The sequence below is a fragment of the Lipotes vexillifer genome, unplaced genomic scaffold (assembly GCF_000442215.2).
Source record: "Lipotes vexillifer unplaced genomic scaffold, Lipotes_vexillifer_v1.1 scaffold665, whole genome shotgun sequence".
In the NCBI taxonomy this organism is placed as follows: Eukaryota; Metazoa; Chordata; class Mammalia; order Artiodactyla; family Lipotidae; genus Lipotes; species Lipotes vexillifer.
In genome coordinates, this window is record NW_006790302.1 from 488,490 (window position 1) to 515,277 (window position 26,788).

General features: G+C 37.5%; 1 protein-coding gene across 1 annotated transcript in view; it reads left to right on the top strand.

Annotated features, from left to right (window-relative positions):
- Positions 1 to 26,788, top strand: part of MCTP2 (multiple C2 and transmembrane domain containing 2) — a 190,938-nt gene that overhangs the window by 95,463 nt on the left and 68,687 nt on the right. The window contains exons 14-16 of the mRNA XM_007463535.1: positions 11,124 to 11,225; positions 13,377 to 13,451; positions 15,756 to 15,875. Coding sequence (XP_007463597.1) covers positions 11,124 to 11,225; positions 13,377 to 13,451; positions 15,756 to 15,875 — 297 coding nt within the window. The remainder of the gene's footprint in view (positions 1 to 11,123; positions 11,226 to 13,376; positions 13,452 to 15,755; positions 15,876 to 26,788) is intronic.

The following is a 26,788-nucleotide window of genomic DNA, read 5'->3' on the forward strand; positions in this document are numbered from 1 at the left end:
TTTTTTTTTGCGGTACGCGGGCCTCTCACTGTTGTGGCCTCTCCCATTGCGGAGCACAGGCTCCTGATGTGCAGGCCCAGTGGCCATGGCTCATGGGCCCAGCCGCTCCGCGGCATGTGGGATCTTCCCGGATCGGGGCACGAACCCGTGTTCCCTGCATCGGCAGGCAGGCTCTCAACCACTGCGCCACCAGGGAAGCCCCAGTATATCTTTTAATCAGGGTGAATATATTGGATGACTCTTGGCTCCCTTAAAATTCATATTCTAAAATCAGTATATTTATTAATGATGGTGAATTGTTCAAAGCATATACATGTGCTCAGATATACATCAGAATTGAAAAAATACAGGACAGTGAGCCATCCTTCCATAGATTTCATTTCTGTTCAACTTTTTAAAACACAGTATTTTTAAATGATTATATAGATATGCAAAACTTTTTACTCATGATTAAAAGCAGTAGAAAATTGCAGTTGGATTGGGTTATAATCTGAAAAAAAAATTTTTCTTTGGCCACACCGCATGGAACTTCCCCCACCAGGGTTCTAACCTGTGCCCCCTGCAGTGGAAGTGTGGAGTCTTAACCACTGTACCACCAGGGAAGTCCTGAAAACTTTTAATATTTGTACATTTCCACATTCTTCCAAAAATCTTCTAATCAATAATATAGTAAATGTACATTGGAAAACAGTAGGAATGTTTTAGTTTTAAAACATTCCCAACATAGACATTATCTCCTAATAATTATCCAGTTCAGTAGATTTATTTTTCATTGCTATTCTCAATTAAGTGATCTTGATTTTGTCGTGAAAAACTGGCTGAGTTCTTCTCATCCTTCTTATTTAAACATGTGTTTACCCTCCTAGAATTAATTATTTAATGGATCAATTTTGGAAGACTTTGAAAATCAGCTTTCTGTAAAATAGGAAAAGCATCTGTTTGTTGTTATTTCCTACTATCTATGGAGAAGTCATCTCAATTTGATGAGGTCCTACATTTTGAAACAAATTTGAGTACTCTTGTGTAAGCTATGCAAACATGCACATGTGAATTTATATCAGAAGCACAGGCCTTCATGCAGCCCTTAGCATTCTTTGTGAAGCCAGTGCACGGTAAATAGGTGCACCAATAACAGCCTCACTTAATTAGCTTTATGGGATAAATTTTCTATAATTGCTGTACCAAATAAATGTCCATGCACATCTTCATTTGCATTTCCAATTAAGTATTTGCCCAACTCTCACCTATGATGGATTTTGCACATTGTACTGGACATTCTTAATCATATTTTTTTTAAGTTAATGCTGAAATTTTGGCCATTGAAATATATAATATTTATTTTACTTTACATAAATGTTTATGGATGTATAACCAAATACAAAATTTAACAGGGCAAAAATGGTGATTTTTGGACACAAACATTCAGCTCTCTTCCTCATCTAATCCTGGTCCAACATGTTCATTGAAGTAAAGGAAGATAAGGCACATTTTTCTGTTGGCCTTGGAAACCAGCAAAGGGTGCCATAAATATGCTGGAATTATCATGAACTATAACTGGTGTAGAAGGTGGATGATATTTGGTTACGACAGGCCAAGGGAGAAAGAAGAATGACTAGTGGGATTCCTCTACTGTCCTATAACGGGAAGATAGAAAGTATAAATCTGAGCATATCCTGCATGATGGTAAACGTTGAATGGGTTAAACTTTTCTATTAAATGCAAAACCCTCTCATAATGAATGGAAGAGTAAAATCTAAGTGCTTCTTCTAGATGAGACACCTCAAACATGGCAATACTAAAATGGATGAACAAAAGTGTAACACATAAATGTAAACAAATGTAAGTGAGAAACATACAGAGGAGGCTATTTTATGAGTTACAAAATAATTTAATTATCAGTAAAGTTATAAAGACAGGAACTTTAACGTGAATGACTTCCCATGGAAATGTGTGTGTGCATATGTATATACACACACATATATATAATATTTGAAACACCAGAAAAATTGGAATCACAGAAAAATAACATATATTATCTATCTAGCTTTTAAAAATCAGAAACAAAAAACAAAACTTTGAAGTGATGTTTTAAAGTGCCAAGTCTTTGAAATTCCAAGTTCCATGAAGTGTACGCTAATAGCGAAAGTCCTTGCACATGATTCCACAGCTACTAAATTTCTGGTGATGAAACCCTGGAATCCCTTTTGTTTTTGTTTTTATTCTTTTAGCAAGTTCTCAGGTGAATTTTAAACAAACTAAAATGGTGGTTCTTAGACTAGAGAATCAGCCATAAGCTTTGTCCAACATATGTATGGGTAGACACACACATAAATACATAAAATATTCTGTTCACATACCCACTTAACTTGTTTAATTGTTGATTATGTTGTGGGTCCAAAACGCTTCAATAGATTTCAAAAAGGCAGAACCTGTACTGTGATCACAGCACAGAGAAATAAATAACAAAAATGAAACAAGTATCAAAACCCTTGGTAGAAAAAAAATCTCAGGTAGCTAATGTAGATACCAAAACTGCAACTATAAACTTCTTAGAAACTAACAATGAAATATGATATATAAAAACTATGGGTAAGGGCCAAAAGTATTATTCAGAGGAAATTATTTTTGGCTGCACCACAGGGCATGTAGGATTTTAGTTTCCTGACCAGGGATCGAACTTGTGCCCCCTGCAGTGGAAGCACAGTGTCTTAACCACTGGACCACCAGGGAAGTTACATGAATGGTTTTATAATTGAACAACAAGGTTGAAAATCAATTAAACATCTCAACAAAATGAACTAAGATAAAGAAAACTGAGAAAATTATAAAGAAACTTATGAAGATTAATAAAAAAGCAATTACATAGAAAGTACTTAAACAGTGTATTTGATAAATCCAAGTATTAGTTCCCCCCAAAACCAGTGATACAGGCAAGCCATTTACAAGGCTAATGAAAGAAAGGGAAAACATATGCTGTTAAGAATGAGTGAACAACAAGAAATATAGGGATTGCTATGAAGAACATAACTAAATTTTACTAAGTATGAGAGAAAACGTGAATAAATATAGAGACATACCTTGGGAAGACTTAGGTATTGTAAAGGTATAAAAATCTCCCAGGTTAACTAAAAATATAATACAGTACCCCATTTGAAGAAATTAATGTATAAAAATATCAAGGAAATTATCTTTAAAAATATAATTAGAGGAACTTGAATATCAGGTATTAAATGCACTATTTAGTGAAAATCATTAATGATGGAAATATCAGAAATAGTTATCAAATAACTCCACCCTTTTCTCACTGCATACTCCCCTCCCCCGAATAAGAAAATAACACATTTCAATCATTTAATGAACATGAGTTTTGAAACCTTAACTGCACAGGCAATTCTTAAACGTTGTTGAAGTTTATTAAGAACATAAAAGAAAATCGAAAGTGTGTGAATTCATTCCCTGAGACTACAATAATTCTGATATTAAAAAAAACACATTTAAAAAAAAAGCAAATTATATACCTTTCATGGAACATCAGTAAGATTGAACACATTAGGAAATCTAATTGTGTAATTTATATTATTGAGTTAAGAGAAAAAAAAACACCTTGACAATCTCAATAGATGTAGAAGGTGTACTTGATAAAATTTAACATCCATTCTTGATTATGAAAAAATAGTCTAATAAATTAGTAAATGATGATGAGCAGTACCTTAACATCATGAATGATATCTATCAGAAGTATCACAAACATTAAGACTTATTGCTGAAACACTAGAGATAGTTATTCTAGCTCCTCTTTTTTTTTTTTTTGGCCACACCTCATGGCATGTGCAACTTCCCTGACCAGGGGTGGAACCCACGCCCTCTGCAGTGGAAGCCTGGAGTCTTAATCACTGGACCACCAGGGAAGCTGCTCTAGTTCCTCATTTTTAAAATGAAGATAACAGTAGTTTCTACTGCTAGGATTGTTGCAAGAATTTAATGAGCTTATATGTTTATGAATTAACTATTAAAATTAAACCTTTTAGGTCAGATCCAGCCAATGCAAAAATGTAAGAGAAATAAATGATATTTGAATGAAGGAAACACATTATTTGCTAGTACTAGCTATCTGATAATATCTGTAAATATAAAGAAAATTAATAAACAATGTGTTGGAATAAATAAAGGTCAGTTATGTATAAACGATATCAAAATTAAGAAAATGAAAACCAGTGCCCATACCCAATAGTAATCTTAAAAACCTAAAGAAAAACCTAAAAAAAAAAAAAATCTGAAAAACCTAAAAAAGAAAATAAGAGTATAACAGGAAACAAAAAAAACGCTATAATGCTTAACTATGTGAGGAATTTCTGAACTGTACTGAAGGACATGAAAAAAAAGACTAATTGAGAAATTTAATATATGATAAACTTGAAACATGAAGTCATTGAGAGGATAAACTAAATGATCACTATGTAAGTGATTCTGAGGTAAGTTGGTTGCTTATCCATCAGGGAAAAATGCATCGGCATGTTACACCAAACACAGTAACTATTTCAAGGTGAATTAAAGGTCAAATGCTTGAAACAAAATAAGTATTTATTTATTTATAGTTCCATAAATAAACTATTAAAATTATGAGAAGTGCTACATAAACAAATTGAAAAACAAGAATGATAAAGGAAGAAAGATTTAAGATGTCATGGTGAAAACAAAAATTGCCATAGAAGATTAAAAGACAAAGGATAGGTTGGTAAAAACTACTTGCAGCATAAAACAAATAGATGCCAGCACTAATATAAAAGTGTTTTTTTTGATCAGTAAGGAAAAGACAATTCAACCTAACAGAAAATTTAAACCAAGGAGGCAGAAATCTGTATAGCTAATAAGCATATGAATGGCTCATGCTTTATTCAACCACCATCGTGGTTGTTAAAAGTGCAGAAGAGGGGGCTTCCCTGGTGATGCAGTGCTTAAGAATCCTCCTGCCAATGCAGGGACACGGGTTCGAGCCCTGGTCCGGGAAGATCCCACATGCCACAGAGCAACTAAGCCCGTGCGCCGCAACTACTGAGCCTGCGTGCTACATTCTGCGTGGCTAGAGCCCAGACACCACATTGAAGAGTAGCCCCCACTCGCCGCAACTAGAGAAAGCCTGCGAGCTGCAATGAAGACCCAATGCAGCCAAATAAATAAATTTATTTTTTTTTAAAAAGTGCAGAAGAGGGAGCCAGATCACCTGGGTTGGCCCCCAGTCTTCTCCATTAACTGGCTATGTGACTTTTGACACCTTACTTGACATTTCTGTTTCTGTTTCCTCCTCTATGAAATGAAAATTATCACAGTAACTGTGTTGGAGGTCTGTGGTGAGGATTTTAATGGTTTGGTAAATGTAAAAAGAGTACAGTAGCACACAGTAAGCACTTAAAGTGTCAGCTCTCATCTTCATCACCCTTGTTTTAGTAGCTTAAATTACCAAATTACTTTTAAGCAGTCAGATTAAGAAATATAGTCAGGATTTTTCATGAGCAGTGATGATTAAGTGTAGTCAGAGGACTCTCTCAGATGCTTTTGGAGGGAGCATGACCTGCTACCAGCCTCCTAGAAGGCACCTTGGATTAAAATTTAATAGACACATATCTCTGAGCGTTTATATTCTAGATATCTATTTTAGAGAGGCAGCTGGGGCTTGGAGAGATGCAGTAATTACCCATGGTCACACAGATGCTAAACGCCAGAAATGGGAATTAAAGTGAAGTCTGTCTGGTTTCATGGTCCTACCATGGCCCACTGTTAATAAACATACGACAGAAAATGTTCAGTTTCATTAGTTATGAAAAAAAGCACATATTAAAACAACCTGAGGCCATTTTATTCCTATGAAATTGCTGTATATTAAATAAAAATGCCTATGGTTGGCAACATTGGAAGGAAACGGACAGGCTCATTCACTGAGGCTAGGAGTATAAATTAATACAACGTTTTAGGAGAGCAAATTGACAATACTTGCCGAAAACGATAAAAATAGGTGTACCATATGACTCAATAATTCCACTTCTAAGACTTTATTTTCAGGAATGCATCATGGAAGCACAAAGATATCTATGTTTAAAACCATCACAGTATTTACAGTTGTTAAAAATTGGAAACAATCTTAGTTACAATGGAAGATTGGTTAAGCTAATTATAGAATATTCATAAGATGAAGAACCACTCTAAATTATGGAGAAGAATCGATTTTTACATTGGAGAATGTTTCCCATACTTTTTTTAAGTTTAAAACATGAGTGATTAAAAAGTACATAAATGAAGGTAAGACAGAAAAAATCATGTTATTTAATAAGCAATTTCTGTGTACTTGTCACTGTTCTTACTGCTTTTTGCTGATTATTTCACAACAACTGCTGAGATATGTATCCTTTTGTTTTTTTTTTATTCACACTTTACAGATTAAGAAACTGAAGAAGAGAGGAGTTATGTAACTTATCCAAAGTAACCCAGCCACTCTGAGGCAGAGCCAGAATTTAAACTCACTTCATCTGCCTCTAAGGAGTCCCAAACTTCATCCAATACACTATGATCCTATTTTCATAAGATAACTATTTATAAAAGTACATTAAAAATTAGAGATGTTTGTTAAAAAATGGAATACTGTAAAAGTTACATTTTTTTCCCTTTTTTTAAGCTATTTTTGTAAATTGTACACCATTCTTACAATTAGTAAATATTACTTTGTAAAGACAGCTTCTATTTCAGGGAGAGGAGTTGATAATACATTTTGGGTACAGCAGGGTTTTCTGCCTTTACCAAAGTTCAGTGCTGGGTTTTGGATTCAGGCAATGGGTGGGTTGGATTGCCTTGCACAGAGAAAGGTGAGTTGTATGTGGAGGGCTGGGGTGATGAGTTCAGTGCTGCCTCTACTGGCTGGTGGTTGACTGTGTCAGGGCCAACAGGGACCTTATGGGCTTTTCAATCTCTTGTGCTGTTTGTAACTCCTGCGGTGGTAAACAGGCGTGTTTCCAAGTGGGGATGTGAATAGAATCACTACCAAGTAAAGAATCACTACCAAGTTTTCTTCTTTCCTAGCCACATATCACATGTGAATATGTGTCTGTTCACATCACATTTTGTTGGAGTCACCTTGCATGTGCATTAGTGGGGATCACCTGCTGTATTGTTAGGTCACATTATTTTCCCTTTTGCATGCAATGAAAAGCTTCTGATAGAATAACGCTTGTTTACACCCAAATGTTCTCCATTTATTCACATGAAGGTCGAATTGGGGGCTGGGGAGGATCAATATGACTCTTCAGTTTGGATTTTGATGTTAAATGTGTATCTTTTCTCCTTAAAGCAACTGATGGTTTTATCCCTTCATATCGATTCTGATTAACTTTGCTGTTGAATCAGTTGATATCTTGTCACGTCAAAACTTTACAGTAAAGCATAATAATGAGAATTCTCTTTTTTTTTCTTGTTTTTTTTTTTTTAAATAAGGAGACTTCTTAAAAAAGAGTTCCAGCTGAGAAAAATATTTTTTTCTCTGTCCCACATACTAACCTTTGTTATATGCCAATTTAAAAAGTTTTGTTTTCTAGTATAATGAATGTAGTATCTCTTTGACTCAAAAATTAGTTTTATCACCAAACTTTTTAAAACTTCTTCATATTTACCATGCTTAAAGCTTGTGGAAGCAGATTTAAAATTCTTTTAGATAGAGAAAAATTGCGTAGGTTAAAGATAACTTCAGGTCAGATTAAAATCTAAACCAGACTACCTTCTCTGTAACTTGTTCCCTGGCTCTGAAATCCTGAATCATTACTCAGAAACAGACTTCCTGTGCTATTTCGTTCGCTGTCTGATGTAACCATGAATTCACGGTTAGCATGGTTAGCTTTCTGATATATCATATTGTTTCTGAAAATAATGTAAAGGAACATGCAAATGCCCATTTCCCTAATTATGGAAGTTTAATTGCTAATTAGGTTAAATCTTTATAACTGTCCTGCTGAGATGCCTTCCCCAAGTTATTGCCTGATATCTGTACTCCTCACCTATGGAAAGGCAAGTATGTAAAAGTGTGTGATAAGTCAATTTGAAGACTTTTCTTGTAATACTAAAGTTAAGGACATTATCTATTATTTCATCCTTCTATTTGAGTGAAATGAAATCCTCCCCGATGTCAGCCCAGGAAGACTCTGCAGTTGAACTTTGAGATTTCCTTTTGTCACAATTTGCCTTGGGTGATAGAGATCTCAGAATTAAACTTGTCTTAATTGAAGTGACTATCTCATACCTAAAGACAAAAGTATATATAGATTCTTTGCTCTAAGTTTTCTCTTAGCTGTGCTTCAGTTGTCCTATTTCATAGAGGTTTTAACATTATAAAATGCTAGAAATAATTTTCAGAGTTAAGCATAAATAATAAATATAGTTCTTGACTGGAAAAATATATGTTTAGCTTTCATTTATTATATAAATACTGTCATGTAGGAGTTTGGCAAGTTGGGGTGTTACCGAACTTTTTATCCTGTATTCATGTGTTTGAAGTTCAATTATATAAACACCATGGAAAATGAAAATATTTAACAAATAGTTTCTTTGGTTACTATCTCAGTGTTTAATTATAACACTAAATATTCAAATGCATTGATCTGTTCTTAACCCAAGCATATCCCAAATACAAAGTAGTGTATTTCCTCTATCTCTCAGTTTATCTTTTCCCAAAAGATATTCCTTATAGAGGACAGACTGAAAAAGTGGAATCAACCAAATATTCATAAATAGAAGGATTCATAAATTGTGGTTTATTCAGATTTTGAATTTTACATAGCAGTTTAAAGAAATGAGGCTGATCTATATACTAATACAGACATATTACCAAATACTATTGATACATACAGAATGAAATACAAAATATATACAGTTTGAAACACAAAAAATGTAAAATACTTTCTTCAAGGATGTATTTATGAATATAAATTCTCAATAAAAATTTAGAAAGGGTACGTGCCAAATTCCTATCTAATTTCCTTCTCAGGGAAAGAATTGTGATATTTATGGACATTCAAAGGGACTTTTATATTTCCTATAATTTTTCAGTCTTTTTACAAATTTTTAAACTTACAATTTGCATATTTTAAAATAATATATGAAAGTGCCAAACATGAGTAGCCTTAATTATATCTCTAGCTTTAAAAACTTCTTTAATGTCCTAGGTGGATTCTGTGCTTTCCTGACACAATTCTAGGACATTGAGAAAGAGGAAATGGTCATTTACCCAAAAAAACAAAAAAACTTCTTTGACTATAAAATATTTCTTTTTATACTGATACCTCTTATTCTTCTGTTGCCCTTCCTAACTCTTAAGAAATCATGGAAATTTTAAGATAACAGTACAATGATTATGGGTTGAGGCAAAACTAAACTGGACCAAAGTCAGCTTGGCAAATTGTCATATGCTGTTTTTGTATTTATTTCTTTCAACTTTAACACCCACAATTTATTAAGTGAGACAGTGGATAAAAGAGGAAGCTCAGAATCCTGTTTGGATACCGTTTAGGAAGGAAGCCAGGTCTTTATGGGGTACCCCCTTCCTCTTAGCCACTGGCCAGGAAAACCATCTTTCTGTTTAAAACCTATTCAATTTGAGAGAGGTGGGGTGACTTTGGGAAGGAAGGTGACCTCTCCCTTGTAAAGTGGAATGGCTCTGTTTACCCCCTGTGACTTATTCAACTCATCTCCACCACTGTTTATAAGAACACTTGTGCTGGATTCTTGTAGTGACAGCAATAGTCATTTAAAATATGGCTCAGATTTCATGCCCTCAAATTTCCTATGTTATTTCAGATGTTTGATCATTACAATCCCAAATGGAGCTTTTGGTCAGTTCAAGTTTTGCTCTGCCTTGTTGGAGTTAACAGATATGCTTCAAATAAGCCAGAAGTTTAAAAATGCATATACTACCACTCTGTATAATATAAGCATTGCTGCTATCAGATCTGAAAAGAAGATGCCATAATGGGAGCCAAGTCATTTCCAAAATGATACAGGGGATTTTTTCTTAGATGCCTCACATGCTGGGGTCCACAGGTAGACTGGTATGTGGAATTGATGTGACATGCTTGGCTGAGAGATGCTATCAGAAGAAGTTGTTTATTTTGTAGGTTTATCAGCACATTGTTCTTTTGAAATGTTTTTGTATTTTGACCTCAACTTTAGCTGTGCTGATTTATTTAATTTGCATTGGACCTTGGCTGTGAATCACTGGTCATTTTTAGAAAACTCGTTCCTTTATTCATTTCTTTAAAATATTTCATAGTATTTGTATATAATAATATTGTATAAAATAATATTTTATAAAATATTTTATAAGACAATATTTTATAAAATATTGTATAAAATATTTTATAATATTTTTATAAAATAAAATACCATATTATAAATAGCTAAAACATCTTATTTTGTAACCTTTTTATTTTGGAATAATTCTAGGTTTACAGAAAATTTGCAAAGTGATACAGAGTTTCCATCTATCCTCACCTAGTTTCCTCTAATGTTAACATCTTACATTGCCATGATGCATTTATCAAAACTAAAAAAAAAACTGACATTGTACATTACTATTAACTAAACTCTGGTCTTTATTTGGATTTCACCAGTTTTTCCACTAATGTCCTTTTTCTGTTCCAGGATCCAACCCAGGGTACCACATTGCATTTTATCATCTAATCTTAGTCTTCTGACTGTGGCAGTTTCCAAGTTTTTCCTTTTTCCCATGACCTTGGCAATCTTGAGTAGTACTTGCCAGAAATTTTGTAGAATATTCATCATTTTTTAACAAATAAAAATGTTTAACCTCTGGGATTTTTGAATGAAAGCCCTGGTAGGCTCAGTAATCATTTGTACCACTAATTTTCCTCTCGTATATCGGTTTCAGCCTGGTGATTGTTACTTTATCTTCTTATCAGTTATAGCAGCACTCTAGAATTAAAAGTTGATTTATGATTTAATATTTACATAGTTTTAATATTTGCTTAATATTGGCTTCATCTGTGTATACGTTCTGCAATTTCAATTTTGTCAGCTCGTTCAGTTTAAATTCCATAGAAAGTCTGTATTTTATCTATTGTTTATGACAGATTCGAGACGGACAGACAAACTGTTACGTGTTGAAGAATAAAGATTTAGAACAAGCTTTTAAAGGAGTTATTTACTTGGAGATGGACCTCATATATAATCCGGTAGGTCTAACTGGACATATCTCCCAGCTTCTCTCTATGGAAAGTAAAAGGTGACCAGCCTGGAGAGATTCAAATCAATGTAAAATGTTTCAGAATTTTTGCAGCTACAAAGAAAATAGTGTTTTAAAACTGAGCCAAGAAAAATCAGTGCTGGACAGTCTGGTATTAATCCTGTTGGACCAGTAGAATTGATGGTGTGTAATTCTCAATAAATGTCAAGGGAAAAAAAAATAAGAGGAAAATTAGGTTCTTAGCTTTATTACCTTTAATCTTCCTCCAAGGCAACAGTTGGCTGTTGGACAGAGATATCTTCAAGCCTCTGACATGTTATTTAATTATTATAGTAGATGTCCTGCTATCCAACACTATCAAGACAGGTAGTTACTCAATTGAAAACTACAGTTAAAGGAGGATTTTTTTTTAATGTATCTTAAACTTTTAGTTTAATATAAACAAAATACATAAATATACATTCACTTGCCAATTTTTAGGTGTGGGCCTAAAACCTTTTTTTAAATAGCATGGACATATTATTTTTAGTTCTACAGCATATTGCATAAATACACCCATAACATCTATGATTTCTAATTTCAGTTTCTTGAAAGTAGAGATATTCTTTAAAAGCACTCAGAGAACAATCTGAATGTGGAATTCCTCCTGATTATTTTTCCATAAAATCATCACCTCAGTAGCAGTATCTTTTTAGTCACTGACCTTTCTCCAGGCTTTCTAGAGCAACATCGATTTCAAGTCTTTTGATCTGTATTTCAATAATTTATATAATTAATATAGAATTATAGTAACGGGTAAAATGGGCATAAATCGGTTCGCAAATTAGCACAGTTGGTTCTAGATGGGCATACTGTTCAAGTGCCAGGAGCAGAAATCCCTAGTTGTGCGCGGACATGGCTTACTTAGCTGTGAGCATTCCTTGTCATAGTATCAGCAGTAGGTTCTAGAAAGGGAAGGGAGAGCACAGGTTAATCCAGTTAGTGGGGTAAATGAATGTAGCATAATGGCGCTTTTACAATAATTAGAAGAATGGCTGCCATTTATTGGCCATCTACGATGGGCCAGGCTCTGATATTATTTCATTTCATCCCCGCAATAAGCCTGGTCCCTAGCTATCATGAATGCCATCTTATCATGAGCAAATGGAATTAAACAGGGGAGCTGATCTGCTGATAAATGAGTGAGTCGGGATCCAGATCCAGATCTTTCTGACTCCTCAATTATCCCAATGTTACATTGCTGATTGTTTACTATCTTTAAGAGATTATTCATAAAATCAATGGCAGGGAAGTTTTATATTTTATTCCTGGGAATGTTAGAACTCTGGGCACAGCCTCCAGTATGGGGTCTGTTGTTACTTCCTCTTTTTCCCCATTTCTTAACCTTTCCCTTCAAGGAGATCATATGTATGTGTTGCACACAGATCACCCTTCATCTCCTCTTTTCTTCTGGCAGGTACTTGTATATAGACCATGCACACAGGTAAAACTTGAGTTTTAGGGGGAAAAACATCCTTAAATTAAAAACTGTTAAGTAATGTTCTAGTTGTCCATCTGATGTAGAGGAGAAGGGCTTGAATTTTGTTCTTTGAGGTTTTCCTCAGTTCAGTGATTTGGATAAACCACGAAATCTCTCTGACCCTCAGTTTATTCCCTAAAAGCTGGGCTAAAATGACTCATTTACTTATTTTTCTGGATCATTGAGAGGAAATGAGATTCTCTATGGAAAAGATGTTTTTATAAGCCGGAAACTGATTTTCACATGCAAGGTATTACTAGCAAAGAGTAGTTCAAAACTTTGATGTGAAAAAAGGAAGTTTTACTTTTTTAGAGACTTTGGTTTGAGGACTTCATGAGCCCAATCTCTGCAGTGGTTTAAAATATCTCTTTAATTTGCAACGTGGAAACAACACTCTGGAATCTCCAGTCTGACGTACCCGAGTGATGCTCATGAAATGAGACTCCAGAGACCCATGCAGAGCTCCGGGTACCCACCATGTCTCTGCCCACCCCCCAAAACCCCTAACCCCGCACCCTTAGGGTCAGAAGGTATTGGTTTCCAGTGCTTCTCAGTCATTAGAAAAAGAAGACAGTGAAGTCCATCTCAATGCTGCCCCTTTTAACACTGGTGTCTTTCTAGATCAAAGCAAGTATTCGGACCTTTACTCCCAGAGAAAAGCGCTTTGTTGAAGATAGCCGCAAGCTGTCCAAAAAGGTAGGTCAGTGCAGTAAACTGGCTTGTTGGTACAGTCAGCACACAGCACCCGGAGTACTTACTGGTCATGACTTGGTTGCATCTCGCCCTCCTTCTCTGTTTTCCTCTCTCCCTCCTCCCTCTCCCCGCTTGTCTCCCCATCTCGCCACTCCTTCCGCTATCTCTCCTTCTCTCCCTAGACAAGGACTTCACTTGGGCTCAGTAAGAAGGGAAAGACTCAGAACATATCTATTGGATGCTGCAGAGGGTGTCAGCCCTCCATTCATCCCCTGAACCATTTTGTAAACAAAAATTCTAAGCGTCAAGCCATAAACCTTCTCTTGAATGTACTTGCCCCTCCTACCCTCCTTTAATCACAGCCATTTTAGTCTCCATCTTTCAACATTTCAGGGAGGCATTCTGCCAGTGGAGTCCATCATGGAATTAACCCAGTTGATCTTTCGAGATGTCCAGCCTCAGATTCACCGATACCTGCGCCTGCCACATTTTTGCCTAAATTTGGATTGTGTTGGCATTTTACCTCCTATTGAATTAACTCTCACTCCCTCTGCCTGTTGCCCTTAATTCCTCTTTCATCAGTTCAACAAAAAGTGAAGATCAGGGCCAAGTAGAGGGAGTTTCACTTTTTTTTTTTTTTAACATGACCTTTACAGTTCTTTTCAGAGCCCCTCCCTGTCCTATTCAGACAGTTCAGGATTTCACTCTGTACTTACTCTCCCTCTTCAGTTGTGTAGCTAAGAACAAAGTGTCCCCTTTTTAAAGTGTTTATTACTTCCACCACTTCCTATGGGGTGAGCAGCTGTGGATTACAGAAAGCAAGTTAAATATAAAGGCATCTTATCATCCTTTGGTTTCCCATGAACTTCTGGACACACTCGGGAAAGGCCTTAAACCTCTTCTGAATGGAGCGTCCACATGTTTTGTTTTGGTCTGTGTAACGTTGAGTGTAATATTTATTTTGTGTAATCTGAGTAAATGGCTTTATTATTGTTGTTATTATTGCCTTTTGCTCTGTTTACTTGAAAGTTAAAACCTGAGTTGAGGTAAGTGGCATAGCTGCTTTGCAAACAAATTGAAATGAATCTACCTACAACTGGGAGAAAAGACATTTCCTTTGCCAAACAGGACCTCCGCGTTGGGTGGCTTTGGGCTCTGAGAGCACCGGGGGTTTTGGGGCTGAGACCCTGGGGTGTGTTAGGTTTCTCCCCAAGTTCCTCTCAGCACTAAGTGTCCCCAGATTTTTATAAAGTTGAAACTTGTGCTCATGACACAAATACTTAAAATTACTTAATATGTGCCAGGCTCTCTTCTAAGCCCTTTAATTCTCTCCACAACCTACAAGGTTAGCACTCCTATCAACCCCATTGAATAAGAGAGAGGTTAAGAAACTGGCCCAAGGTCACACAGCAAAGAGGTAGGAGAGCTGGGTTTCCTTTCCAGAGCTTTACTTTCCTATAGAATACACTTTTTCTTCTGGATTAGATGAGCTAGAATACGTGTACATTTCTACTGTAAATCTACCCATTTCCTTCCAAACTAAACAACATAGACCCTCATTCCATCTGTCTCTCTCAAACACACACACACACACACACACACACATTTCACATGCCTGACTGCTGTTTGTTTGTTTGTTTGTTTTGGCTGCATTGGGTCTTTGTTGCTGTGTGCGGGCTTTCTCTAGTTGAGGCGAGTGGGGGCTACTCTTTGTTGTGGTGGGCGGGCTTCTCACTGGTGGCTTCTCTTGTCGCGGAGCACGGGCTCTAAGTGTGCGGGCTTCAGTAGTTGCAGCACGCGGGCTCAGTAGTTGTGGCGCGTGGGCTCTAGGATGCTCAGGCTTTTGTAGTTGTGGCGCGTGGGCTCAGTAGTTGTGGCTCGCAGACTCTAGAGCATAGGCTCAGTAGTTGTGGTGCGTGGGCTTAGTTGCTCCACAGCATGGGGGATCTTCCCAGACCAGGGATCGAACCCGTGTTCCCTGCATTGGCAGGTGGATTCTTAAACCACTGTGCCATCAGGGAAGTCCCCTGACTGCTGTATTTTTTACCAGCTCAGTTTTGTACTGAACATTATTGAAACAGCCTATTCTCCTTCAAAGGAGCTATAAAATGCATTGGATTTTCTTTTCCTCCCAGGATGATCATAGTTTAAAAATGAACTTTAGAGAAAGTATTAGGACTCTTCATTTTTACTGTTTTGTTCATTGGCAGTTATACAGAATATAATTTAAATGACCAAGCTGTCTGATCTAAAGAGAATATTTGGAGTGTTTAAACCTAGTTCTCTGTTTTCCATTTTTTTAATCAGATCTTATCAAGAGATGTAGACCGAGTGAAAAGACTCACCATGACACTCTGGAATGTAGTACAGTTCCTTAAAAGCTGCTTCCAGTGGGAATCCACATTGAGAAGTACAGTAGCATTCGTGGTAAGCTTCCTTTTTTATGTTCAACTTATTTGCTTCTGAGTCCCAAGTCCAAATGCAGATGGGTTTTATTTTACTTACGTGAAGCAGAATGAGGCACATTCAACATAGCTGAAGTTTACACTGGTAAGGAAACTTTAAAAAAAAAGGATAGTCATTCATCTTTCTAAAATATATTATGACATAGGAGATTATGTAGGAGGTGTCTTTCCAAGACCATACTTGTCAGATTTACCCTTGGAAATCCCTTAAATTACCCAAATCATACTTATATACTATCTCTTGATAAGGTAAAGAGAGCCAGTGTTCTATGCATTTTTAAATGTTTTTGTGGTGGTTATTATAAGCCATTCGTATAGTACCCACAATGTGTTTGTCTCCTTCTGTACTCACGAGGGCCAGTGTTTTCTGGAAAATGGCAGTTGAAAAATCACATAACTAAATGAAGACTAAATTGCTCTAATTTATGTTTTAAGGAAATCATTCGCAAACTTTGGTATAGAAGACATTTATTCAGATCAAACCTCTTGAGACGTAACTGATTACTACACGTTACAAGTTGACTCAACACCACAAAGGAGAACCACTGTCTGTGAAATACATTCTTATAATAATAGTTGGCCTTTCCTTATGAGCATAATAAAATCATGGAATCTCAGAACTGCATGAGATCTTAAAACCACCTAGGTCAACCAGAGAGTCCAAGAATCTTGTAAGGACTTGAAAGTTAGCATAATGTCCTCACTTTACATCTCTGGGCATCCTCCAGTTAGCATAATGTCCTCACTTTACATCTCTGGGCATCCTCCCTCATCTGTAAAGGCACTTGTCATTGATCAGATTGGTAGCGTCAGGCATGGGAGGAAAAACCAATTTGCTCGACTGCTAATCTTGTGCCTTTTGTATTATGCCATTAACTTCTGCACTGTGCAAAGATCACAGTAGGACCTAATAACGATGTGTGAGTGGTTGAGTCATGATCATGGCTCTTTTGTCTCCTGGTTTCTATCATCCATGCTCTCTCTTACCCACCAGGCTTATCCACATTAAAAAAAAAAAAAAAAAAATCAGTCCCAGAGGTCAGTGGGTTGGAGGTCACTCCCACCTTTATTATGCAAGCTGTATACTGCCTCCATAAGAGGCTTTTTCTTAGCCATTTTAGCACTTTGTTTTATCTTTAGTTAATGTTAGTTTTTCATTGGTTCAGGAGGTAGAAGGCCTGTGGTGGCTGCAGCCTTGGCGTTTAATATACTTTTTCTTTGTTTTAAAGTTGCTAGAACAATTGGGCTTGATAACAAAATTAAGAAGGGTTTTATTAATCCCTATCTGCCTTTGACTTGGCACTGATTTATCCACTTCCCTTTCTCACCTTCTCCTCAGCTGGGGGCTTCGTGTGTTGGGTTCCTCTTCAGCCTCCCTGCCTCTGTTTCCCACCTGAATCCTCTCTACAAACTTTCCAGGGAATGTTCTGTGTGATTCTGGGCAAACGAGGCAAGTCAACATGATTGGTGGCTTCTTCCAGTCAGCACCCTGGCCAGTCCCTTGGAGGAAGGATTTCCTCTTTCTTGAGCTTAGTTTCTGGCACTGAGATTTTTAGAAAAACAGAGATCTGTTGCACTGGATTATGTAGGGGGATGACAGAAATGATTAATGGGCTGTCAGCCTGATCTGAAGAAAGATTACAACAATGAATAGAAATAAGTTGTTTCATAGAGGGGGCTTCTAAACGGGAAGGGAGCCTTGGCATTGGGGCCACTTCTGCATGGCCTGGGACCTGAGTGGACCCTCCTTGCTGACACCACACCGCACAGCCCTCTGCCAGGCTGGCTGCCAGAGGCAGGCTAGCACATCCTCCTTTAAAATCCCTAAGGCCCAAGGAACGAAAGATAGAGGAGTGCTCTTCTTGCTGGTTTGCCAAAATGTAATTTTGCAAGGGTACCTGAGTTTATGAGACGGTGGGAGGCCCCACTGCAGGTGTGGATGGGGGACACCTGTGCATCCGTTCTCTCTCTCTCTAGGTTGTCCTGAAGGTACTGAAATAAAGACAGCTTCACTCAGATACACTTAGTTTTCTGTTTTTATTTGAAACTCTACTTTTGAACGTTTATCTCACATTTACTTTGACCAGCCATGGTGGATCTCAGAGATACTGCAGATGTAGAGACATAGGTATCTCCCCTCCCTAAGCTGATGATGTGTAATTTCATTAGAGAATGTTTTTGTTGCTACCATCATGATCATGGTCACTCCAAAACTATTTCTGCTCTTAAAGCGAGAACATATAAAGAAAATACGTTATTAGGATAAAATAAAAAAATGTATTGTAGCCTCCCTTATTTTCTTTAATAAGATCATGTGTAGCCAAGCCTTCATAGTTTTCAGAAAACATTTTTGCTTTCATGGCTCTTGCTTACAGACTTAACGCTAGCTGCTTATGGAGTGCTGCTGGGTGATTCCAGGCCTGTGGGCTGCCACTGGCTGTGTCCCTGACTCTGTAGGACTCTGTCCAGGGTTGTCTTCCTGCAGAATGTTGGATCCTCGGGTGACCTGGGCCAGAGAGGGAGGAACGGGGATACTATGATGCTGAAGCCTGGCTTCGCTCCCTCACTCCACTACTGAGAACACCGTGTTTGTCTTTGGTGGTACAGTACACACTGATGTTCTCTTATGCTCTACTGAGGACAGAATGCTGCTCCGGGTCTTTATTCATCCCTGTGGTACTTTGTTCATGCTTCGTCCACTTGCCTTGGCATTTCAGGGGCAGAGCAATTTCGTGCCGGTCTGAAGCAAGGTCTTAAGCCAAGAATTTATTAAACAATAGGACTGCGTGTGAAGGCCTTTCTCTATTAGAAATTAGGATAAGTGCTCTTTGAGGGTTCACTGCACAGGTGTGAAAATAACCATTTTGGCTAAACCCATCTCCATTGGGGCTTTTCCTTCCCCTAGAGGTACAGCACCACAAGCTAAGGGCAGAAACACTTCTGTTTTGTCAGGTAACATGAAATTGCCTTACTAACATCATGTTCGTGTTTCTATTTTCAGTTGATACAAAGCAGGAATGTTATAAGATCATGTTTAGTATATTCTGGTTGTTAATCTTAAGACTTTATGAAAGCAAACCATACATTTTCTAAGGGATCCTGTGGATGTATGTATGAATATATTGTATCTTGTTGAAAGCAGGAGTTAAAGGAAAGCAACCTAGATCTAGGTCCTGTGGTGTCCGGTCAGAAGTGGATGAACAAACATGAGAAAATTTATCTTGTTAGACTCTCTAAACATTAACCTCCCCCACCAGAGGATTAATCCCCTCTCCACTTAACGTGGGTGGTTCTCCCAATACTAAGAGAAGAAAGTTATCTTCCATTTCCTGACACCTGCCACGTGACTGTTACTGTGTACTGTTTAATTCATTGTTATTGTAAGAAATTAAAAGTGGACTATCTTTAATTTTTATTGAAGTATAGTTGATTTACAATGTTGTATTAGTTTCAGGTGTACAACAAAGTGATTCAGTTATATATATATATATGTCTGTTCTTTTTCAGATTCTTTTCTATTATAGGTTATTACAAGGTATTGAATATAGTTCCCTGTGCTATACAGTAGGTCATTGAATGTGGACTTGTTTAGAGTAGTCAGATTCCAATCATACTTCTATAGGCTTAATTTTTTTTTAACATATTTATTGGAGTATAATTGCATTACATGGTGTGTTAGTTTCTACTTTATAACAAAGTGAATCAGCTATACATACACATATGTCCCCATATCTCCTCCCTCTTGCGTCTCCCTCCCACCCTCCCTATCCCACCCCTCTAGGTGGTCACAAAGCACCGAGCTGATCTCCCTGTGCTATGCGGCTGCTTCCCACTAGCCATCTATTTTACGTTTGGTAGTGTATATATGTCCATGCCACTCTCTCACTTCATTCCAGCTTTCCCTTCCCCCTCCCCGTGTCATTACCTCTTTTGAGTCTTTCTCCTTCCTCTAAGTTTTCTAGATTTTTTTTTTAATGTGTTTTCTGAGCTTTACTTGCTTTAAGCTAAAGATAATTGTTTTTCACTCAAAAGTTCACATTCTCAGTTTTTCCAATTGAAAGATAAATGAATATAAGATGTCAACTTATGGACAGAGGCCTATAACTAAAACATCATGCCTGGAAGAAACACATCTGTATATTTCCCTATGAATGGATTTGTAAATATACGTGGTATTTTGTATACATGCCCGTGGTCATTCCCAGTCACAGGCTTTGAACTCTAGGGATAATTAATGGCTTTTGTTGTTTCAGTGATCACTGTGTGTCAGGTACTGTCCTAAAGCATGTTATAAGTGTTAATTCATTTAGTTCTCATAACAAGCTGCTGAGGTAGATGCCAGGATCAGTATTTCCTTCTTTTTACAGATAAGAAAAATAAGCCCATAGAAGTTAAATAAAGGTTAAATAAAGTGTCAGAGCTCATACGCTTTTAAGAGACAGAGCTGAGATTTAAACCCAGACTATCAGGATTTAGAGTCCATGCATGTAAACATTGGGCTACACTGCTTGTCATTGACGCCCAGGATTCAGTGATCACGATCCTTGTATTTAGATAGATATAATGGCTCTAGGGACAACCATATGAGTCATTTCAGATATGTATAATATCTAGATGTTATAAATGGAAGTTAAGCCTATTCCAAGATGCTTTGGGAGAAAGAAATCCTTATTATATGGGTAAGAATAATTCTCAGACATAGTCATTATATTCACAAGAGATGGAGTAAAATTAAAGAAGTGAAAGGTAGAAATGTCTCTGGCATCTTTGGGGAACAGCCCAGACCGTGGGAATCACATGCTTATGACATCTGTGGAATTCAGCTTGATGGTCTGGAAAACCTCAGTGCTTGGTTCTAGGCTAAGCCCCAAATTGAGGTCCGAGTTATCTTTTCCCGCTTTTGGAGGAAGCTCTTAGATGATGTAGAAGGGCTTTCAAGGGGAGAGTGAAGAGTGAAAACAACTAAAGGAAGGAGCCATGGAAGGAATCTGTAGTTTTCAGATCTTCAAGAGTTCCAGGTTGTTCAGAATGAGGGCTAGTAGTGGAGATGAGTAACTATCTACATTAGTAAATTCCTACAAAATATCTTAAAACAGTGGCTTTCAGAGAAATTGGCTCATATTTCTACTGTGGGAAGGGTGCTGTATTGTACAGTATATTCCCATGTCTGGTGCAAATACGTTATTTGATGATAGTTAAGAGGAATTGAGTTTGTTTTCAAAACGTAATTTTGCATCGTTGTATTTGTATTGTAGAAGCAATCATCTGTATGAGTTTTTTTTATTTGTTTTTCTCTTGGCTAATTGTACTTTATATACAAGCCCCAAATATTGTCTATAAAAAGACCCAAGGTTATATTATGGGCATAAATGCATTAATTTTTTCATATGACAGGAAACATTTACTTGACAGTTGGCATCATCAGAAAATTATTTTAATAGCAAAGGTCTCCCAATGCTGCAAAAAAGGATTGCATTTATGTAGTTTGGTTTTCCACCACTCTTTAAGGCCCTCGCCTCTTGCATTGAGGGAGAGGAGTCTATGGGGGCATTGATGGATTCCTTATTTATTAAAATTTTACTGGGACCTTTGATGTTAAAAAGCAATCTAAGTCTACCATATATCAATGGGTATTTTCATAAAGCTATGCTTTTAACATCTGTGACTTTTTTTCCTGCATTTTTGGATTGTAAGAAAATGAAGAATTAATTCTTCAGAGTTGACAGGGCCTGCAATATGATACATAATTTAAAGCATCAATCAACTGTCCCGCTCCCCAATAAGGTTAAAATACAATTCTCCACTTTCTTAGTGATAGCCCCTATTTAACATATATAGAATTCTTAGCTTTTAGGGATCCTAGAATTTTGAGACGTATGAAGTGATTTCACATTGAACTTAAAAACAATAGCAACTGTAACAGAACGAACCCTTCCATCACACACATGTGTGCGTGCGTACACACACTCACACACAAAACACTGAGAAGCAGAGGGCATTTGGGAAGCAAAAAGTTTCACTGCTGAAAGTTTTCTGAAAACGATTTGATAAAAATTCCGTGAGACTTTGTGGAGTGTCCCTGTTTATAATCCCTTCTGTGGCCCACAGGACATTCAGATTGAACTTACTTTGGTACAGATGACAATTACACTGGACGTTTTGTTTTCAGATTGGACGATTAAAATAGTGCTGGTCAGTTGTCTTTTTGATGCTTTAGATATTTATGTGTTAACTGAGTCTAAAAATTTTTTCTTTTTTTTTAAAATATTCTATCACCAGTTTATTCACAACTAGATGCACTGCATTTGATTCAACTTTTGGTGGCTGTTTCCACATCCACCAGAAGTCACAATCGGATGTGCACAGCAGGCATCACTGCCTGTTTGGTGGGTGTTTGTGCAGTTGCTGCTCAAAGATTAACAGTAACACTGAAAAAAAAATCCACAGTTACAATTTCGTCTGGGGAAGATCTTTTAGGCATCTTAAATGTTACGTATATATACTTAAATGCAAAAATGTATAAATATATTACATTAAATGCTTAAAATATTTGCCAGTTTATTATCTGTTTTATTTAACATTTGTACAGTGATTTCCCAGATCTTCCTTTTCGCAGAGGACTACCTAACATACTTTTAAAAATACTTTAAAGTTCTTTTTCAGTATTTTTTTCCATAAGAACAATCCATTATCGCACATTGTGATCATAATTTTTTACAACATAATTGCACCTTCTATTGACAACTTCTCAGGCATTAACTAATTATGCCATTTAATAAAATTACAGTAATTGCATTAAAAGATTATCTATTGAAAATTTAAAAGGATACTCTTAGCTATTTTAGTATATTTCATGTTTATATTTTCAACTTTATAATTGAATTGCATTTCCAGGCAGAATCCTAGCTATACTGAATGAAATCAGCTGGTATTTTGGAGCATCCCAATTTTGAATAGTGAGCATTAGATCTTCATTTTTTAAAATCCCAGAATCGCATATGTTGTCAGTCTTCACATGGCCCTGCTGGGTTATAAGTGAATGGTTCTGATAGGTCCAGGCCCTGTATGGGGACTCTCTGTCTCTACCTGCTGCCTTTCCTAAGCTTTCTGTTGAGATGTACTTGTAAGTACACATTTTTTGCCTTCTGTGAATTTTCTGGTTAGGAGCCGTTGTCCTTTACAGATTCCAGAGAACTCAGTCTAGTTCACTCTGCTGTCCAGAGATACCCTACTGTTAATTTGAACTTGATCCTGAATTTAGGAACTTAAATCTTAGATGAAGAAATGACTTCAGTGATCGTGCTTCAGTGCTTCACTGCCTCCTTCAAGCTTGCCCCGCTTCCTCCCTCCCTCCCTCCCTCCCTTTCCACAATCATTGTTTGTCCAGTGTCTCATACACTGCTAGATATTGAGACACAGAGATGAAATGATCATAGTAAGTCATCCAACCATCTGTCTTCCTCCCCTCTTTTCTTCTCTTCCCCACTTCATCTCTCCCTCTCTCTCCCTTCTCACCCCATCCGCCAACCTCCCAGCCTCTACCCAGTATCCCTCTCCACCTCCTTTGCTGCACCCTTTTTTCTCTCCCCCAGCTTCCCTCCACTGTCCTCCTCTTATATTTGAAACCAAAGCAGTAAACTTTTACTTAATAAAGCACACCATAAGAAAAATTAAGTTTGCCCTTTGGAGAGCAAATTAACTAATAAGCATGGAACTATTTTAAACATATAAAGTGAGCTACAAATGTGGGTAGGAATTATTAGCTGATATAACTATTGGGAGGTTAGGGTATTGCTCTCCTAACTCAGAGAAAAGCTTCGCTGAAGTGGGTACAGGTACACACACAAACACACACACACAGTTGCTGAAAGCTTCACTGAAGTGGGTACAGGTACCCACACAAACACACACACACAGAGTTGCTGTTTCATTGCAAAGGATGTGGAGGACCTGTTCGAGAATGGGGTAGAAATGCAGACAATTGTATTCTGTGTCATGTAATTAATGTACAAGGGTCAACTATCTCTAGGGCTGATTAGTGTGTATGGAACCACCAAATTCCAAATTATGTGATTCTGCCTTTAAGGCTGTGATAGTACTTTTCATGTTTGACCTAATAAATTAAGTTCTTTATATCAAAATAGGAGGGATTTTATTTTAATATTTCAGGTTAATGTCATATGCTAAAAAAATCATTCAGTGTAACGTAGCCATATGATTGAAGGATTATGTTAAGACACTGTGAGCTACAGATTGAATGACAGAGACCCAGTCTTTTATCTGTGTGTACGTCCTTACCGCTTATGATGGTGCTGAGTACATTGCAGACATCTAATCAATGCTTCTTAGAAGAATACTGGAACTCATGCAGACCATCTATTACCAGATACTGTTTGTTTGTATTCCAACTACTCCTCTGACCATAGCGATCTATGACCCCACCAGAGGGTAAAATTCAAAGACAACTGAACAGCTTAATCCTAATCTTTTCTGATGTGCATTTTCCCACCTTTTTCTCGACCCTGCCCATGGTGGCGGGGGGCGGGGTGATGGTGCTAATTTGTAGCAAAATGTCCAAAAGACAGTCAACAGTAAGCGAACTTGGAGGAGGGGGGTTGGCAAATCTCTAACCCGGATCAACAGCCCTTGAATCTGGAGGGATTTATTTTTGATTCTTACAGAGCTGAGTGCTTTCCCCCCGACTCCATCTGTTGCTATATATGACACCTGGATGTGCAAACATTTTGTCTGATGCAAAAATGGAAAAGAAGATTTAGAAATAAAAGAGAGAGAGTTGGAAGGGAGGAATAGAGTGCTGGTGTGTCTGAAAACAGTCAGGACTAATTTCCTGCTTCAGTTTTGATCTGTTGAAGAACCATGCTCAGCACTTACATTTCGGGCTAATTTGATATTGCCTTTTTGGTGGTCCGAGCTTTGTCATTTGTTTGGAAGCTGTCATCTTTATTAGTCTCTCTGGCTGATCTTCGGGGCTCCCCATCAGGTGGCGCGTGCTCTCCGTTGTCTGACTGGGCTTGGCAAGCCGCTGGCCCTTTTATTGCTGTGTGATGCGGGCATGCTTGCCGGGCAGCCTGTAATTAGACCCACCACAGATGACAGTTACAAGAGAGGCTGGTAATCATTCTAGCTGCCTGATCTGATGTTTATGGAGAGAAACCTTCTTTGTGGTCTGGTTGGGGTTTACTATACTGTATCTTACTTTTGCCATTTGATTTATAATTCAGGAAGTTGTGTTTTGCTACCTCTCCGCCGAGCCTGGAGTTGTATCATTGGTTTTTGAAACAACGGCGCTAATTTGGAGGGGGTAGTTTTCATTGGACTGATACTGTAGCTCCCAATTTTATTTAAAAAGATAGGAAGACAGTTAAATCAAGCAGCCAGTTCATTATGTCATCATTTAAACGATGATCCTGTACAGTGTTTACAGACTGTTTTAGTCTCCCTGGGATTTTCTTATAACCCAAATCCATGTTTTTTGGCCCTTTAAAATGACTTTTCTATATCTGGCCTAGCTTTAAAATTTTTCTTTTGTTTCCACCCGTTGCCAGGGATACGTCACTTTGTCAGGGAAAAATAAAAAGAAAAATATACTTATTAGCTCAGTTGGTGTTGAGACCTCCATGGCTGCGATTTTAAGTCTGGAAAAGCATGGAGCTATAGAATGTTAAGTCAGAGGGTCTTTACGTTCATTCATGGGGGAAGAAACTGAAAGCTTCGGGAAAATGATTTTTCTCCTGGCCTGTTAGAACAGAGGACTTTCAGTCCTTATACCATTTTTATAGTGTGTGGCTTTTTGGTCATAAATTTTGCAATTATGGTTTTAGTTCATGAGTCTGATCTGTACCTAAACAGTGTCCACAGATTGGGTTATTAAAAAAATTTTTTTTAAACATACTTTTCTGCAAGTCTTACATTTGGAAAATATTTTATAAGTCTGGAGATCTACTCAGAGGGGTAATATGCCCTGGAGGAACAAATATCTGTAATATCTGTTACTTCATGTGAGCTTTTCTTACAGCAGATGAATCTTCCTCATTAAGACTCGAGGGGTAGTGCTGCTCCTGCTAAAGATGATGACGTGAGGATGATGATGATAATCTGCTTTCATGTTCTGGGTGTTTAAGTTTTGACTTCTGCTGTTCAACTTGTTCTTACTTTATTGGGCTACAATAACACTTTTAGTGAAATACTGTCTCACATTTATCTTTTGTTTAAAGAGCAACAGAATACTAAGCGTGAATTTGCCAATAGCAACATTTCTTCTGCTCTGGTATAAGCCAGGTACATGCAATTATAAACTTTATTGTCAATTATTCCATAGCAAAAGTGGCTTTCCTTGGAAACAGTTGAAGTCCTCACATTTCTGGTAAGGAAATTTCTATAGGCTAATTTGTGCTCCAGATTCTACTTTGCAAAATAGGAAAATGTGATGTGTGTTTAGCTGTTAAAAAATTAGCCACCTGTGACCTCAGTAGCCTATACCTCTTTCCATACATTTCATTTTGCATTTCATGATTTTTAGACTTTTAGTAATGTACACATTCCAAGAGAGAAATAATTGATTTCCAGGAAATTCTGTGTATGTGCATACACACACGCACGAACATATACAAGGGGGAGTGGGGCAGAGGAGGAGGGAGAGGAGAGGAAGAAAAGGGAAAGGAGAAGGGATAGGGCTTCCCTGGTGGTGCAGTGGTTGAGGGTCCGCGGGACACAGGTTCGTTCCCTGGTCCGGGAGGATCCCACGTGCCGCGGAGCAGCTGGGCCCGTGACCCATGGCTGCTGAGCCTGCGCGTCCGGAGCCTGTGCTCCGCAATGGGAGAGGCCACAGCAGTGAGAGGCCCGCGTACCGCAAAA